The sequence below is a fragment of the Procambarus clarkii genome, chromosome 92 (assembly GCF_040958095.1).
Source record: "Procambarus clarkii isolate CNS0578487 chromosome 92, FALCON_Pclarkii_2.0, whole genome shotgun sequence".
NCBI classification, from domain to species: domain Eukaryota; kingdom Metazoa; phylum Arthropoda; class Malacostraca; order Decapoda; family Cambaridae; genus Procambarus; species Procambarus clarkii.
Genome location: NC_091241.1, coordinates 3,472,809 through 3,490,076, shown reverse-complemented (window position 1 = coordinate 3,490,076; position 17,268 = coordinate 3,472,809). Strand labels below are relative to the sequence as shown.

Below are 17,268 nucleotides of genomic sequence, written 5' to 3'. Positions count from 1 at the left end.
GATGACCCTGTATAATCAGCTTGCATAAAAATATAACGGGCAAATAACCAGAAATATCAACTTTAATTTATTAAATCCCTAAACATGCTAAACATAACCTTACTCCACACATTCTCTTGTCAATTACATATACAAAACCCTGTTCTGAAACTCTTCTTTGACAGATGTAATAGAACACATAATCACCACACCAGAAATAAATATCTCTTTGATATCCCTAGTCAAACTTAATCTGTGTAAACACTATGCAAATAAAGGGACCTGGTATGGAACTCACTCCCTGATGAATTGAAAAGCTGTCAAACAAATTTTGCCATTTTCAAAAATAAAACCAAAAGGTATCTAATTTCAATTTCATCTTCATAGTTTCCTACCTAGTGCTTGAAACTCGCACTGTATCTAGTGCTATACAATTCCCCAAAATATGTACCTATGCCATACAACTTTAGCATTGTAATCATTGCTGTTATCTTATTTCATGTTGTATACATAGTTTGTTACATTATAGTTTGTAGTAATTTTGCTACATATATCATGTTATACACACAGTTTGCTACATTATATCTTGCAATAATCCTCAAATAATGCTAAAATGTACCTGTGGATAACCCTTAAATTCACTCTAATGTACCTATTTTTTATGACAAGTTTCTTATACAATGTACAGTAATTTTTTATACTTCCTTACAATACATTTTTATGCTTTCTTACAATGTACCTGTAAACTTTTTTTTATTTTTTCCTTGAAATTACCCTCTTAAAATTATATATTAAATAGAGGATCTGCCCAAAATGCTATGCGTGTTAGTGGCTTTACGAGAATGTAAAAATTCAAGTCTCTGTACTCTATTAAACCCAATGTACCTTCTTGTATATAAATAAATAAATAAATAAAATAAATAAGGTTCAGAGTTTAGTGGTTTATTGGAGAAATGCAATGACCAGTACTGTAACACTTGCATACGGGGCCTTTTAAACAGGGAGGGCTGTGTATTGTCTGAAAGGCAAATTTGTTATTGTTCTGATAGCAGATATTTGCTGAATGAAGATGGTGCTTGAGGTAACTTGCAGAGGTTGAGCCCCATGCACAGATACCATATATAAGATAAGGATAGATTAGCACATAGTATAGTGAGAGGAGAGCAGAGTTTGGAATATAATATTGGATTTTAGAGAGTATACCAACCACTTTTTGAGACTTTCTTGGTTATGTGCTATATGTGGGGTGCTAAAGTTGAGTCTCTTGCCTAAGTATAGAACAAGCAACACTTAGTGGGCCAGCCAGAGGCTTAGGGCCCACACAGGAATATCCCTGGAAAAAAAAAGTATTGGACGAGGCACTTTCCATCATTATTATTACCATTGTCTGAAGCTGAATTGCATTTGTTAATTTGCTTCCAAATAAGATGTAGTAGGTTTTTTCTATGTTTAGTGTGAGTTTGTTGGTTGACATCCATTTTAGTTCACTTGTTTACAACATTATTTAGTGTGTGTGTGTGGGTTGGGGTCTGAGTAGATGAGGGTAGTATTGTCAGCAAATAATAATACAGGTGTTAGAATATTAAGACATTAGGCAGATCATTGATGTATATATGAAATAGGAGAGGTCCTAGGATGCTGTTCTGTGGCACCCCTATGGATACTGGTAGTGGGAGAAGTTATATCGTTAATGGCTACATATTGGTAGCCTTAGTCTGTCACTAAGATAGGATTGGATGTACTGTAGTTCAGGGCAAGGCCTCGGATTCCATAATGGCGGAGTTTAAGAGGTATTTATGGTTCAGTATCAAAGGCCTTTCTCGGGTCAGATGAAGAGTCCAATCAGAAACTCATTTTTGTCAAGGACTGAGTAGATTAAGTCAAGCAGACTAATAATTGCATCATTGGTACTCTTTTGGGAGTGGCAGCTAAACTGACAGGGACCTAGTACAGTATGTTGAATTTTACAAGATAGGAGTAGAGCTGTTTGTAAATAATTTTTCAAATATTTTTGATAATATAGGTAGATCTGATATTGGTCTGTAATTGTTTGTCTGCTGGATTGCTTCCCTTATGAACTGGCATTACTTTTGCTTTTTTGAGGATATCAGGGAAGGTATGACTAGAGATTTGTTGAACAACAAAGCTATGGGTGGCACAAGGGCATGGGAGACACTTTAGTGTACCATGGATGTTATTTCACTAGTATTCCAAGCTTTTGTTTTTAGTGAGTGAATGGTGGACAGGTTAAGACTGACTAGTGAAAGGAGAAGAGAGTTTGGGTAGCTGCCTGAAAGATATATGGTAATATGTATCTGAGTGTGGGATTTTTCTGGCAAGGTTAGTGCCAACTGATGAAAAGAAGCTATTTTTAATAATCTGTTTCTAGATCTGTTGCAGGTGTACAACCATTCCTAGGAAATTTTTATCTGGTTATGTGAATGTTGTTTAGATCCTAGGATGTTAAAGATGGCTTTCCATGTTGCCTTTTGCTTCTTTGAATCTATTCTCATACTGGGAAAGTTTTGCTTTTCTTATTATACTGGTAAGCACTGATGAGTACCTGTTAACTACTTCCTTTGCAACTAGCCTATTCTTAATTTTTTTCATATTCATGTTTCTTGTCAATTGCTTTGAGTATGCCATTTGTGAGCCAGGGATTGTTTAATCTTTTGTCAGTTACTTGCTTGGTGAGGAGAGGACAATGGGTGTTGTAAAGGCTTTAGAATTTTGGCAAGGAAGAGGTTAGTTAATGAATTTATATCCTGAGTATTATTAAATTCAGATTCCCAGTTTATATTGTGGAGTGCATTTGTGAGATTGCCTATTGCTGCTTCACTGTGTAACCTAAAGGTAAGTTTCTTGTTAGCTGGTGGTGTTATGTCCATGTTGGCTACTGTGGAAGGTCCTTATCCTCAAGAAAACCAAAGTAATCCTAGACCATAAAAGTCTAGGTCATGCTGACATTCACCTTAAAAGTGTAACAACCTGTATAATAACAACAATAATAATAATTAATAATAATAATTGCCACCCTATGTGAGAAAAAAATTAATATTTTACGTAATTATGAATGAGCAAATCCTTAGCAGCCATGATGAGGGTTTGAACCTATGTGCCCGGGAACACGCGGCGCATTGGTTCGAACCCTCATCAGCTCCTATGGATTTGCTCATTGATGCATCACAATAGTGTGATTACTCTGTGTATTACGAATGGTAGAGTATGTATTCACATGCATGGGAAATAGCCAAAAATCATATACATCATAATAAAGGTATATGGCCTTGGTTTGACCTGGGCAGTGGTCAGCATTCCTTATAACATTCATATGCATTACATTGTAATGGTAATTGGTAGCTGTTGATGTTGAGAATCGACAACCCAACAGCCTGGTCCAGGCCTCTTGGTTGGTGGTCTGGTCGATGCGGTTGCTTGCAGGCTGATGTATGAGTTACAGCCTGGTTGATCAGGTAGCCAAGGCCAAACAAATATTTTTTGTCATAAAGGGAAATGTATTTAAAAATAAGGAATCTGTATGCAAAAATAAAAAGAATACCAAAATATATGCAGTAAAGATCATTGTGTTGATGTAGGTAAGTGCTACGATTATTTGATTGGGGACCAGGAGCTCAAGTCTTAAATTAATACTTGTGTTAATTTGAGACTAATAACTTTACATTGTTCTCTGTTATCAAAACCAATTGTTATATGAATTGGTTCAAGAAACAATATCTTTGCTTTTGACAGAACATTTTGGTATGATTTAATGTGTCAAAATGTGACATATATTCCATTTTTATATTTGACAAAAATTAGTTGGCTTGAGGGTCAATTAAATGTTACCTAAAAAAAATATCCTATGAATATTCAAAGTTTTACCAATGTTTTTATGGCTGTGCTCCAAATATGTATTATTAGGAAGTTCGCAGCATTTATTAAACCATTTTGGGATAAATGTGGTAATTTAATTTTCTATGATCTTCAGAGTTTTAATAGTTATGGATTGTTCATATCAAACTGGACTTAGCTGTATATATATATATATATATATATATATATATATATATATATATATATATATATATATATATATATATATATATATATATATATATCTTAGTTAAATCTTAGTAATAATATCATATGACTTGTTTCAGCTATCATTCAGGGCACGCAGCCATCTATCCTAGCCACAGCCCCAACTTCTGCAACTCTACAACCTGGCCACCACCCTATTGGGGGAGGAGGAGATGTTCACATCTGTGGCGCTTGTGGAGCACAGTTCACGGAGATTAAGGAGTTTGTTACACACAAAAGGCAGGGATGTCAGGGAAGTGGCGGAATAGGAGCTGTCAGTGTGACACAGGCTCAGTTAGCATCATCATCTGCTGTTCATCAGACTCATCCAGCTCATGGTTCTATGGTTAGTTAAGACTTTTCTGACAAAAATATTTAATACCTGGATCTTATTTTGATTTTCCATACATTAATTTTGGTTTTAGGGACAAAAGTTATTATACACTATTGGTAATATAACACAGTACAGTATATGCATTTTAGAAAGTGCACTTGCTTTTATTCATTACTAGTATGTTTTCATTGATGTGTAAGTCATTATGTATGTACTTAATGTGTATGTACTTAATTAATACATTGTTCATTATGTATGTACTCATACCCTTAATCACTAGATCTACTAGAATCACTGATAGTACTGCCACAGCTCTTGACCACATCTGGACTAACATAACCTCTCCACTTACTTCAGGGATAATCATTGATAGAACCACTGACCCTTACCCAACGTTTCTCCTAACCAACATTAACAAACCACCTCTAGATACAAGGAAGAAAAGCTTTAGGCTGCACAATGAAACTTCTATAGTCAATTTTATTGCTGCTGCTGCTGCTGCTAATATCAACTGGGAGACTGAATTAGGTAACATAGGAAACATCAACCTAGCAGTACAAACATTTCTTCAGAAAACTCTCAGCCTTTATAACACCCACTGTCCTATGCTAACTAAACAAGTCACAACTAAAAGGTTAAATAATCCATGGCTTATAAAGGGGCTACTTAAATCTATTACTAAAAAACATGACCTTGAGAAGAAGTGTAGGTTAGGAGTTGTCTCCAAAGAATTTTCAAAGATTTACTCATCAGTGCTGTCAAAAATAATTAGGAGAGCCAAAACAAATTACTATGAAAATAAATTCACCCAAATTAGGGGCAACAATAAGAAAACATAGAGTACTATTTCCCAAAAATTGGAATCAAAAAAGATTTTAAATAAAAAACCAATGCTCCTATCTAATGATGATGGTGTGCTTTCAGCCTCTGACACTGCTATTGAATTTAATAGGTTCTCCTCCATTGGAACATCCCTTGCTCATGATATTCCATCCTCCCTCACTAATATTAATGACTACCTTACAGATAACTATCCAGAGTCTCTGTACCTAACTCCTACTAACTCCTCTGATGTTGATGAAGTAATCCTTTCCCTTAAAACAAAGTCGAGTGCCCTTGATGAGATACCATCTCTAATTTACAAAAAAGCCCCCAGCTTTCTAGTTCCTGCCATTGCATTGCTCTTCAACAAATCACTTGAACTCCAAACCTCTCTGGATATTCTAAAAAAAAGCAAGAGTAACCCCAGTCCATAAATGTGGTGATCTCACTGATGTCAACAATTACAGAACTATATCAATTCTACCAACCTTGTCAAAAATATTTGAAAAGCTAATCTACAAGCAGCTTTACTCTTATCTAGCCAAGCATAATATACTTAACTTGCCAATATGGTTTCAGACCCAATAAAAGCACTAAAGATGCACTGATTAGTATGATTAACTTGATACATACAGCTCTTGATAAAAATGAGTTCCCTGTTGGGTTATTTGTGGACCTACAAAAGGCTTTTGACACTGCAACCATCAAAACCTTCTTCTTAAATTACATCATTATGGAGTCAGAGGTCACTCCCTACAATACCTTCAATCTTACCTTACTGACAGGCTCCAGTATGTTTCTGTGAATAATTCCTAATTCCTACCCTACCCATACCCTATTCACATTTTGCATGCCCTAGGTTTGTATTTTGCTATTACCAGAGCTATTAATTTTTGCTATTACCTTCATTGGTGCACTGGCTTTTGAATGGAAGAATGTTGCCCATCTAATTCAGGTATTTTTGAATGGACTCTTCCTTCATGGCAGTTAATAATAATAATAATATTTACAAGAATGCATACAAAGAACATTAAACAAAGGTATAATTGTGGGTACAAGAGTTTTACATAAAATGGAGCCCTATTTACTCCTTCCCTTAATTGGGAAATACTGTTATTATTTTGAAGCAATTTTCTCACAAGAAATGCAGCGCTAACAACCCCAAAAGTTTTACTTCTCCTGATATACTAATAACTTTGTATTTATTTGACTTGAGTTCAATTAATCTGATTGTTTTAAAGTTTTCATAGCAAAAACTAAATGAAATTAATGAGTAGCATTAATGATGCTACTCATGTTACATTATAAACTATGGTTTATAATGTAACACATTTTGTAACTTAAATATGGGAGGAAAGATTTTTATAACTGTGTTAGTGTCAACATTATTGTCTTTTTAATTTTTTAATTCTGTAAATTTCCTAGCAGATGGGTGTGCCTGTAGGAATGCCACATGTCATCCTGCAGACGGCATCAGGTCCACCACAGATGTATCGCATTGTTTTAGAACCCAGTGTGGCCAGCTCATCGTCCCAAAGTGCCTCTCTTCAGGGTCCTGCTCCCATCTTGGCTCAGGCTCTCTCGGGAGGCCCCATCTCTCACCTTGCTCCCAGTCCAGGCCATAACTCCCACACTCACAGTCATGCTCACCACAGCCCTCACAATCACCAGGTTAGAAGAATTGATTTACCACTTGGTCATGGTTGATTTCATGACAGTCTGTATTACTACGTATTCATGTTGATTTAGCACAATTTTATCAATACTATGTCATTATCCAAAACACTCCATATCAGTGGCTTTACAAAAATATTCCAACTAATCACCCAAATCTATATTCTGACACAATCCATTGTATATTGTATATGTAGTGTGTGTTTATGTATACAGAATTAGGTGGATGTGAGGGGATGCAATTATTTTGACCTTTCTCATGTGACTGCAGTTGCATGCAACCAATTTGCATATGGAATTGCAAGGCAAAAGCTATCAAAGAAAGAAAAACCCATCTAAGAGCAGCCATTCACGACCTGAAATACCACTAGTCAAGTACTGAATCTTCAGTGAGTATCCTTCCTCAGATGAGTGTGTCAGATCAAGCTCCACTGGGTCACTAGCCTCTTTAACTGCTAGGAACAATCTAGAGGGTAGACTATACAGGTCCTACAGAATTAGAATTTGTTTGAAGTGTGATTATAGGCATTAAGGTTTGGAATCCCAGAATTTATCAGTGCTTGAATGCAAGTTGGAGTAGTCATACTGTGGTGTGGTTTGATATAAACACCTGTTTAGAATAAACTAGGTTTATTTACATGACATTAAAAATACACTGGAAAATACTTTACTTTACCAAAGAGTGACACAAGAAAAGCTGCGAAAATTATATACAGCAGGAAAATCCATTCCTGTCACTCTGGTAGATGTGAGACCTAGAGTCTTGACCCACTTGAACGGGTCACACAAAGTGAACTAATCTGAACATTGGTGTATTGTAATCTCTTGCAATTACTGCATACCAACATGCAATAGGCACACAGAAAGAATAAGATCATCATCAAAGACCCAAGACTTTTCAACACTTTCCATCTACACATACTGGGCATAAATGGCTGACCTCTTGCAGTGTTCAAAAGAGAACTTTATAAACACTTTGAAGGATACCTGATCAACTAAGCTGTGACATGTATGCTAGGCTGCAAGCAGCTGTGTCGAACAGCCTGGTTAACAAGACCACCAACCAGGAGGCCTGGTCAGAAACTGAACCACAGGAACGTTGATTCTGGGAATCACCGACAGGTACAGTACTGTATATGACAAGTGTTCAGTGTGTGTATACCGTAATTAAGTAATCATGTTATTAGAGTGTCGGTAAAGATTTTCGTCCCTTTTATCAGGAAGGAGTTAACCAAGTGGTTGGGCCAGTCACATCAGCAAATGGAACATCAAGTGGTTCCCTCTTACAACTGGCACATGTAGGCGAGACTTGGCACACTGGTGGAGCACCCACGTTAACATCTTCAGGACCTGTTGAGAGAGATGGAAATGTCGGCATTCCAGAAGAGAAAAGGGTAATTGTGGAGGAAACACCTGCTGGAAGAGGGAACAATGGAGCACCAACAGGTTCACGAGAGAGAGGTGGTGGGGGTATGGAGGGAGATGGAGGCACGACATCCACATCCAGCATGCACACAGAGGAGGAGGATGTGGCTACTTTCTTGGCCACACAGCTGGCAAGTCAGGCAGCACCACCTCACACTACTAGTAAGTGTCAGATGAAGCTGATCTGTTTTCTGTTTCCTTTGCTTACATTAATGTGGTTTAGGGTGTGCCATTGTTTTCAGTAAGAGTAAGTTCTTTATATTAAGTAATATGCTTTAAGTGCTTTGTCTTAACCTTAATTTCCTGTTGAAAGCAGTACCCAATGATTTTACTTTTCCCTGTCTTTTCAGTATATCAGTTGCTGTCTTAGACAAAATCTGATATACTGTACTGGTTCCTAGTAATCCGGCACAAAACTACGTTTTTACTAAAGTACTGAATATGTATATTATATTATATAGTATGTTCCATTGCCTAAACCTGGACTTGATGAAATAGTTGACCATGCAGACAAATGCACCCAGATAAGGGTTGCATCAGTTTAAACAAACGTAGTATGTTTAAACTTACCCCTACCTTCGTGGAGTGGGTGTCCAGTGGTACAGTGCTTGCTTTCGCATCAAGCGAGCAGAGGTTCAAGCCCCAGCCATGACTCGTGGCATTTTCATGTACAGTATATATATCCACTCAAACGAGATTTCTTACATACTCCTCGTGCAGCTGTTGTAAGTGAACAGCTGATTTCAAGTGTTGTGAATGGAGTGCAGAGCAGTGAAGGTCAGTTGCACTACACATCTGCACCAACCCAGTCCAACCAGCACCAACACCAGCAACAGCACCAGCAACATCACCACCAGCATCATCAACAGCACCAGCAACAAGCCCAACTTGGCATCCAGCACCAACATCAGGCAAGTTGAATGTAGTGTAGCATATGCCAGTGATGTGTTGGTGTTGATTTATGGGACTTAACGGTACTAGTGCCAGGTGTGACCCGGCATTCCCATGATGGGGAAAAATGCAATACCTGACACATTGAGTTGTCTCTTGTTGGCAGAAGACTATTGTACAGTACAGTACTTTATTGTTGATTAACATGCTGTGTGACGGGTGCTTGGTGACTAGTTGTAGACCCCAGGAGCGGCAGTCACCCTCCCCACACAGAAAATATGCAACTAGCATACTCTGTTTTTGTATATTCTGTACCTATACATTCAGTTCTTATAAAGATTAGAGTTACTTTTTATTTATTTATTTTTTATTTTAAATACTGTATTTATATATACAGTGGGGTCTCGACTTACGATGGTAATCCGTTCCCAGAGACAGATCGTAAGTTTAAGCGATTTTTCCCATAAGAAATAAAGGGAATTGAATTAATCTGTTCCCCACCCTCCAAAATATTAACTTACAAATACATTTTATACTGAATACAATGTTTTTTCTAATGTGTTCACAATGAAATTGTCTATAAGAGCATACCTATAAAATGCCGCCCAAGCATAAGGAGTATCAACACCAAATAAAAAACTATGCAGATCACTCGCCGAGAGCGCCAAACAGCAACAAAATGTTTCCACTCTCTTAATGGTTGCGAAGCCTACAGTTGTCCTACATCGCTAATTTTGGTATCATTGGAATCGCAATAAAATTCTCTACACGGACATATGCATATGAATGTTTAATATAGGTAATTGCCCACCCGCAAGAGTGTGTGAAGTGGAGAGTAGTTAGCCGCGAGCGCACTGGCGAAAACACAGGGGGGAAATCATGCTTGGAAAGTTTATACGTTTCCTGACCCTACTTTTCTATGTACGTATTTCTTTTTTATACCAATGTGTTCGCAATAAAATTTTCTATAAGACGAAATGTATAACATTTGTACAAAGCATGTGTAAGAGAAGCGCCAAATATAGAACCACATCGCTCAGTATGCGTTCGCGGCAGATACAGTACATGTTTATCATTACCTTTATGGAGGACTCATGATGCGTATGGAAGATTGGTGAGGAGGAGGGAGGAGGAGAGATGCTACTGTTTGGATGGGGAGTTCCCCTTCCATTATAACATCAGGCAGTGATGACTTCTCTGGTGTACACTCTCTCTTATGTTTTGCCTGCATACCACTAGGACCTGGTTGTGATTCACTGCTTGTTTGTCTCACTAAAAATGTTTCCAGAGATTTTTGTTTTTCCATGTGTTTTAATTTTTGTCTGTAGTGAGGCATCAGTGTCATTAAAAAGGTTAAGGCAACGGCCTACTGCCCCATGATTTGGATGAGTCGTTTCAGCAAAAGTTTGCAATTCTTCCCATGCTGCACACATTTTCTTAATTAATGAGGAAGGGACTATTCTGTACTGTCTCCTCCTCCCCTGAAGAAATTTCCTCAGCTGTCTCTTGTTGCTGCTCCTTGTGAAGGTCTTTGGTGGTCAGTTCTTCGCTGTGTTCCTTGACCAGCTCTCAACACACAACACTCAAAACACTATGAATGCCACTTCTTTTTCTAAATTTCTCAAACCATCCCCTGCTCGCCTTAAACTCTTTTGCATTTGCATCACTTGTTCCAGGGGTTTTCTTTAAGAGGTCTTCATGCAATTTCCTTGCTTTTTCACAAATGATGGCCTCTGAAACTCTTAAAGATGGTCAAGGTGCCACTGTACAAGAGTTCTTGCATTTTTGTACAGCCACTAGTACGGGTAGCATTTTGGGCAAGTCCTTAATCCTATGTTCCCTGGAATACAACCCTGCCAAAAATCGTTTAACAACCAGGTACCTATTTTATGTTGAGTTAGACAGAGGCTACAGTTAAAGATTTGTGCCCAGTAAATCCTCCCTGGCCAGGATACGAACCCAGGACAAAACGCTCGCGAAACGCGAGGCGAACGTCTTAACCACTACACCACGGAGACTGCTATAATACTTGAATGATGCTGTGTGTGAATAAACAAATGGGTGCTATGTGTAAGGTGAAGGAGTGGGTAAAAGGATGACTGAGATATATTCTTTAGTTGAGAGATTAAGGCATGGAAGTAAATGCCTAGGATCAGTGCCTCATTGGAGATGCTCCCATAAATGTGCAAAATGTTTGGTGTGTGAAGCTTTGCATAAGTTATATTTTTACACTAAGGCTTAGTATAAATAAGCTTTAGTATAAAACTGACTTGACTTAGGCAAAAGGTAATGAAATAATATTTACGTATTCTAAACCAGTTTTAATTGCAGGTTGATTCTTATGGAAGTGGAATGCGATCAGCCGGGTCTGGGCAGAGAACAATGAAAGGAACAACAGAAGATTTGCCTCATGCTTCTATGCCAGTCGAGAGCAAAGCTGATGTTCTCAGCGTTTGTGCAAAGGAAGTGAGTTACAGTTCAATTCCATTTCCCTGCACCTGCTGATTTCTCCCCTGTATTTATCACTCACTCACTCATTCATTCATTCATTCATTCATTCATTCATTCATTCATTCTTCATATATTTATTTTATTTATTTTATTTATACAGTTTACAGAAAACACACGCATAACAATCACTGTTCGAAGACCTCATCCAGCTCCTCAGAGGTTGGGTGCGTGCCCAAGATACAGCATGCATTTCCTCTCTGGATCGCAACACTGAGGCACTGGAACAGGAAACTGGGTCCTTTTGTGTTTTTAGTTTTCCTAATAAGTTCCTCACCCACCTTCTTTAGGAACTTAAGGGCTCGTTTACCCCAGGCGACCAGGGATCTCGGAGCCTATCGGCACGAAACTGTAACAATGTTTTAGGTCCCTGTACAGATACTTGTTAGTGTTCTGGGTCTTCCTAAAGGTGGCCACCCCGCCTCCCTCAGCTGTACTGTGAGGTAGATAGGTATCATCCAATGTAGATGCACACGTGTAGTCCCATACGACCTGTCTATTTATTTTAGTTATTTTATTTATTTTAGTTATTTTATTTATTTTATTTTGATTTATTTTAGTAATTATTTTATTTATTATTTTATTTTGATTTATTTTAGTAATTATTTATTTTATTTATTATTTTATTTTGATTTATTTTAGTAATTATTTATTTTATTTATTTATTTATTTATTTATTTATTTATTTATTTATTCATTCATTAAAGAGAAGGTACATAGGGTTGTGGAAGTACAGTACATACATTAGCGATTAAGCAGTTACATTCTTGCAAAGCCAATAACGCACATAGGATTTCGGGCAGGTCCTTTAGCTAATCAGTAAAAGTAATAATAGGTCATTGTAACAGAATTTGAATTCAACATAATAATACAGTACATAATAATTTGATAGAAAATATTATACTGATGAAGTTGCATGTCATCAGTAATAACTTGGGTGAGTTACTAGTATAAGGTGAGATATTATGAAGATGAAATTACTGTAGGTACTTTTTGTTCTCCTTTTGAATAAAATATAGATTGGATAATTTATTATTTAATTAGGAAGAGTGTTCCATATATTGAGTCCTTTTATTTGCATGGAGTGTTTGCACAGATTTAGTCTGACTAGCAATATCAAAAATCTATTTATTTCTGCCTGTGATGCTCATGGGTTGTATTGCACCTGTCAAGGAAGAGTTTAAAGTCAGGATTAGAATGTAGGAATAAGGTTTTGTAAATCACAATACTGTCACAAGAGGTAATTTCCTTTGTTTTGATTTTATTTGTAAATGTTTTATATAAATTATTACATTTGTGGCTGAATTAAACTGAACAGGTTTACAGCCATACAAAACTTATAGCTGCAGCACAGTGGTCTACACCCTCGCCTCACAAATGAGATATCTGGGTTCAATCTCCAGGCAGGGCAGAAACTGTTTGGCACATTTCCTTTCACCTGATGCCTGTGTTCACATAGCAGTAAATATGTACCTAGTAGTTGGGCAACTGTAGTGAGCTGCATTTAGAAAAAGATAAATAGTTGGCCTAGGGGGGACTTTGATAAGTCTGAGTATAGGCTTCCTGCCCCAACAATGGGAGGGAACTACAGTGCCAAGACAATTTGCTAAACATTGAGCATAAATAAAAGTAGAATACTAAGACTTATATAAGGCAAATATATCATGAGTTAATATAGTTTTTTCTGAATATTTTAGTGAGTAAGGAGATATTAAGTACAGTTTGGAGCACATGTTCTAGGATCATATAATATTAGAAATTATGGTAGGTAGAGATGCATTATGTCATGTGATTGAGCACAAGTGACCTGCCCACTTATCCTCGAGGAATATCAAATAGCTTCTGGAACATTTGTTATGAGGAGTTTGGTGATCGTACAGAGAGATGTGTGTGTCTTTATACATCAGACATACGTGTTCAGAGTTGAGCAAATACAAGGATGTGCAAAGAAATGGCATCTGTTTAGGATCAATTCATTCACAGTAAAACCATGACTTGAAGAGATGCACATAATTGACATGTTTCATAACTGCAACATTGACTTGCCTATGAAGTTGATGTGCCAGTTGTTGCTTTGTAATAAAGGCAGTAGCAAAGGATACAGTGGCCAAAGGTTTGTTGTTGGTGTTGACAAGGTGCCAGGTGAGCAAGATGGTAGTAGCTAAGTGTTGCTAGGTGTGCAAGAAGGTGGCAGTTAAGAATGATACATAAGATTCACAAGAGGAATAAAAACCCATAAGATTGTACAAAAGTTGGATGATAAAATGCTGCTGCAGATTAAACAACAATTTGATGTAGCAAATTCTAAAAAAAAAAAAATACTCACTGAATACTTTGGCTTTTTCAGACCTTGGTTGTTCACGATGGTATACACAAAGGAAAGGCCTGTCCTGTGAAGGACTGTAATTTCACCACCTCTCATAACAAAGATCTTAATCGTCATATACGGAAGCATACTGGTAAGTTGGTTATTTTTTCCTAGCCTATTATTTTTAAAATTACTAAGTCTTTTTAAAAAACCCAGCGTTGAATGTAATGAAATGCCATTTTCTGGGCGAGGCCCTTTGGCTCTCTGTAGCTATACCAGGCTGATGTGTATATATTAGACCGTGGCAACAGTCAATCGAAGGAGTTCTAGCCCTACCGGGGACCAGAGCCAGAACCTGGTCCCCTCAAGAGAGGCACGAGAAGCAATGACCTAAAGACATCCCCGTGTAATTGGAAGCAGTCTTTGCCATCTACCAGGTCAGGCACCCAGAAAGGTAGGAATTCCAAAACAAACTACTGCTGGTCAAAAATTGTAAACCGAAAGCCGAACTAGCAAACAGAACTCCCCAATCAAAAGCAAGCAAACAAGCATGACGTCATTACACACAGAAATCACAATTTCGTGATGCATCAAATGAACAAATCCACAAGGGCCGTGACAAGGATTCGAACCTGCGTCCGAGAGCATCCCAGACGCTGCCTTAATCGACTGAGCTACGACATGGTCAAAAGGAGTTGAAACCGAAGTTCTACTGAACTTATTGGATCCTGCAGTAACCACAGGAGGGGGGTCTCTATAGGCCATTGCTTCTCATGCCTCTAGAGGGGGCCGGGTTCTGGCTCATGGTCCCCGGTAGGCAAGATCTCCATGCATTGACTGATGCCAGAAAGATATACATATCCATTCAGCCTGGATAGCTCCGGGGAGCCAATGTGGCTTCCCCCAGAAAGAACCATAGAATTTGGTTTTAAATATACTCAGTGACTTTTTCAAGGTCCAACTATTTCTTGTAATGTTGCCTCTATCTATGAACTCGGTTCCAACATGCTAAGCAAATCCACACATACCCTGCTTCAGCAAACCCGGGTTGAAGAGTCCCGGTAGTACAGCCCGGTTCGTTCTCGAGTCACAATCGAGAATTCTGGGCTCGAATCCCAAGGGGAGAGAAATGGTGGAGCATTTTCCATCACCTAATTTTTCTGTTTGCATAGTAGGAAACAGGATCGCCCAGCAGGTAAGTAGGTACCCAGGAGTTAGTCAGCTTGTTGTGGGGTTTGCACCCAGGGAGTCGGGAAGTCGACCTTGGTGGGGGAGGGGGCCTCGATATAAGCCTAACATCTATAAATACACTCTGGCTGCCTGTCCCCCGACACAATGAATTATAAACTCTTGTTTATTGCATCCGGTGAGTAAATCTGGCATAAAAAGTGTTTCAACCAGAGATTTGCTTAATTATAAGGTTCATTGAGTCAAGATATCACTATACTGTTCTTGTATTAATGGTAAATTTACCCAAGAACATCCTCAGTATTATAAATATAAATAATTTGAAAGCCAAAATCAAGTACAATACTTTTAATACTGTAATTTATTATTTTCTTTCATTCCCAAACAGGAGAAAAACCATACAGATGTGAGGAGTGTGGGACTTGCTTCTCCCGAGGAGACAAGTTGAAGGTACATGCACGAATCCATTCCAATTTACGACCTTACTGGTGCCAAGAACCTGGCTGTCAGTATCGTGCCATTGATTCCGGCAGCCTTAGGAAGCATTTGAGAACACACACAAATGAACGGCCATATAGGTAGAGTATGTCTAGTGTCCTGGTTACATTTAAAATGCAGCTCTTTCTGTGGGGAGCCCCTATGGCTCCCTGGAACTTATTGGGCTAATGTATGTTATATTAGACTGGGACATTAGCTATGGAGTTCAGACCTACCAGGGTCCAGCGCCAGAACCTGGCCCCTTCAGAGAGGTTTCAGGGGGTCCTGGAAAACGCCCTTGTGGTTGGGCTTTTTCCTTATCTGCCATTGACTGGGGTTAGGCACCCCAGTCGATGTTACAGGTTTCCGATGTCTGTGGGTTTCCTCGCTTGGCCACCAGGGCGGTGCTGCAGTTTGTTTATATATGCCTGGGTGTGCGAGCTAGCATTTTGGGTGAGTCTTTTCAACTCTTTCAGGGGGTTTTATCCTCCTGTTGCCGTTTCTTTGCTTTACTGGTGTTTTATGCCCGTCTTCTGTTCCTCTGGGAACGCTTGGGTGTTGGTTTTTACACCTGTTTTTTTGCTTTCTGTCTGTTTTGGGTCTGCACCCTAGGGTTTGGGCTCAGTGTCCCTATCTGTTTATGCTTCCTCCCATACCTTGTCCCTCGGTTTTTGGTCTGTTTTGGCTGTTTTCCTGGGGGTTCTGTCTGGGAGCTGTGCTTTGCCCTTCTGTGGTGTATTTCCGCTGGCAAATGTGGTAGTTTGGGCTTCCCGGGTTCGATTCCAGGTTCTTTTGGGTTCTTTGGTTTAGTTCCAGAGGTTTCTTCTTCTTGGGCCCCCTTTGTGGGTTCAGGGGGCTTTGTTACCTCGTGTGTGACCTGGTTCTGCCTTCTGGGGTTCCGGGGTCTTCCTGGTTTGCAGGCTGATCTTTTTGGATCTAGGCAGGTGTTGTGGTCGTACCAGGGTCTTGGGTTTTTGTTGTTGAGGTGGGCCTTTTGGTGCAGTTTTTGTGCTTTCTTGGTGCCTTCTTCGCCTGGCTGGCGTGGTGCTCTCTGCCCACTGGTCAGTAGCTTGTCTTTTTCTTTTCTTTATTTTTATTTTTATTTTTATATATATATTCAGACACACATATACACGTGTAATTACCTAAGTGTAATTACCTAAGTGTAGTTACAGGATGAGAGCTACGCTCGTGGTGTCCCGTCTTCCTAGCACTCTGTCATATAGTATAATATAATAGGGCTTTCCCATGAAAGGGGAAATTAACTAAGAGTTAACCACCCCAAATTCACACAAGCTTGGTGAAGACCAAGAACATTCAATAAGTAACAAGTTGCTAGCACTCTGTTGTACCGTCAAAACCCCCGAGCCTGATTATCCACCAAAGACATTAATGAAAAACACACACAACTGAAAACGTACAAATATTACGGGCCTGAGAGTAGACTGCAAGTTGGCCAAGCTTGATGATAATGTGGATGACAGACTGGACCAAGTCACCAAGGGACTCCTCTGGAAACCAGCCATCTCTTGGCCAAAAAGGACAGAGAATGCTGTTAATGAAAAAAATTACCTGCAGGACC

The 17,268-nt window shown here is 38.7% G+C and overlaps 1 protein-coding gene across 4 annotated transcripts in view; it reads left to right on the top strand.

Moving 5' to 3' along the window:
- The window catches only part of LOC123774987 (uncharacterized), a 34,625-nt gene that overhangs the window by 864 nt on the left and 16,493 nt on the right, over nucleotides 1-17,268 (top strand). For 2 of the 4 annotated variants that reach the window (XM_069319142.1, XM_069319144.1), the window contains exons 2-8: nucleotides 4,140-4,405; nucleotides 6,644-6,886; nucleotides 8,110-8,476; nucleotides 9,035-9,225; nucleotides 11,537-11,671; nucleotides 14,061-14,172; nucleotides 15,598-15,787. In XM_069319142.1, the coding sequence (XP_069175243.1) occupies nucleotides 4,140-4,405; nucleotides 6,644-6,886; nucleotides 8,110-8,476; nucleotides 9,035-9,225; nucleotides 11,537-11,671; nucleotides 14,061-14,172; nucleotides 15,598-15,787 (1,504 nt within the window). Of the gene's footprint in view, nucleotides 1-4,139; nucleotides 4,406-6,640; nucleotides 6,887-8,109; nucleotides 8,477-9,034; nucleotides 9,226-11,536; nucleotides 11,672-14,060; nucleotides 14,173-15,597; nucleotides 15,788-17,268 lie in introns of all 4 variants that reach the window. The other 2 variants (XM_069319141.1, XM_069319143.1) reach the window with 1 other exon arrangement.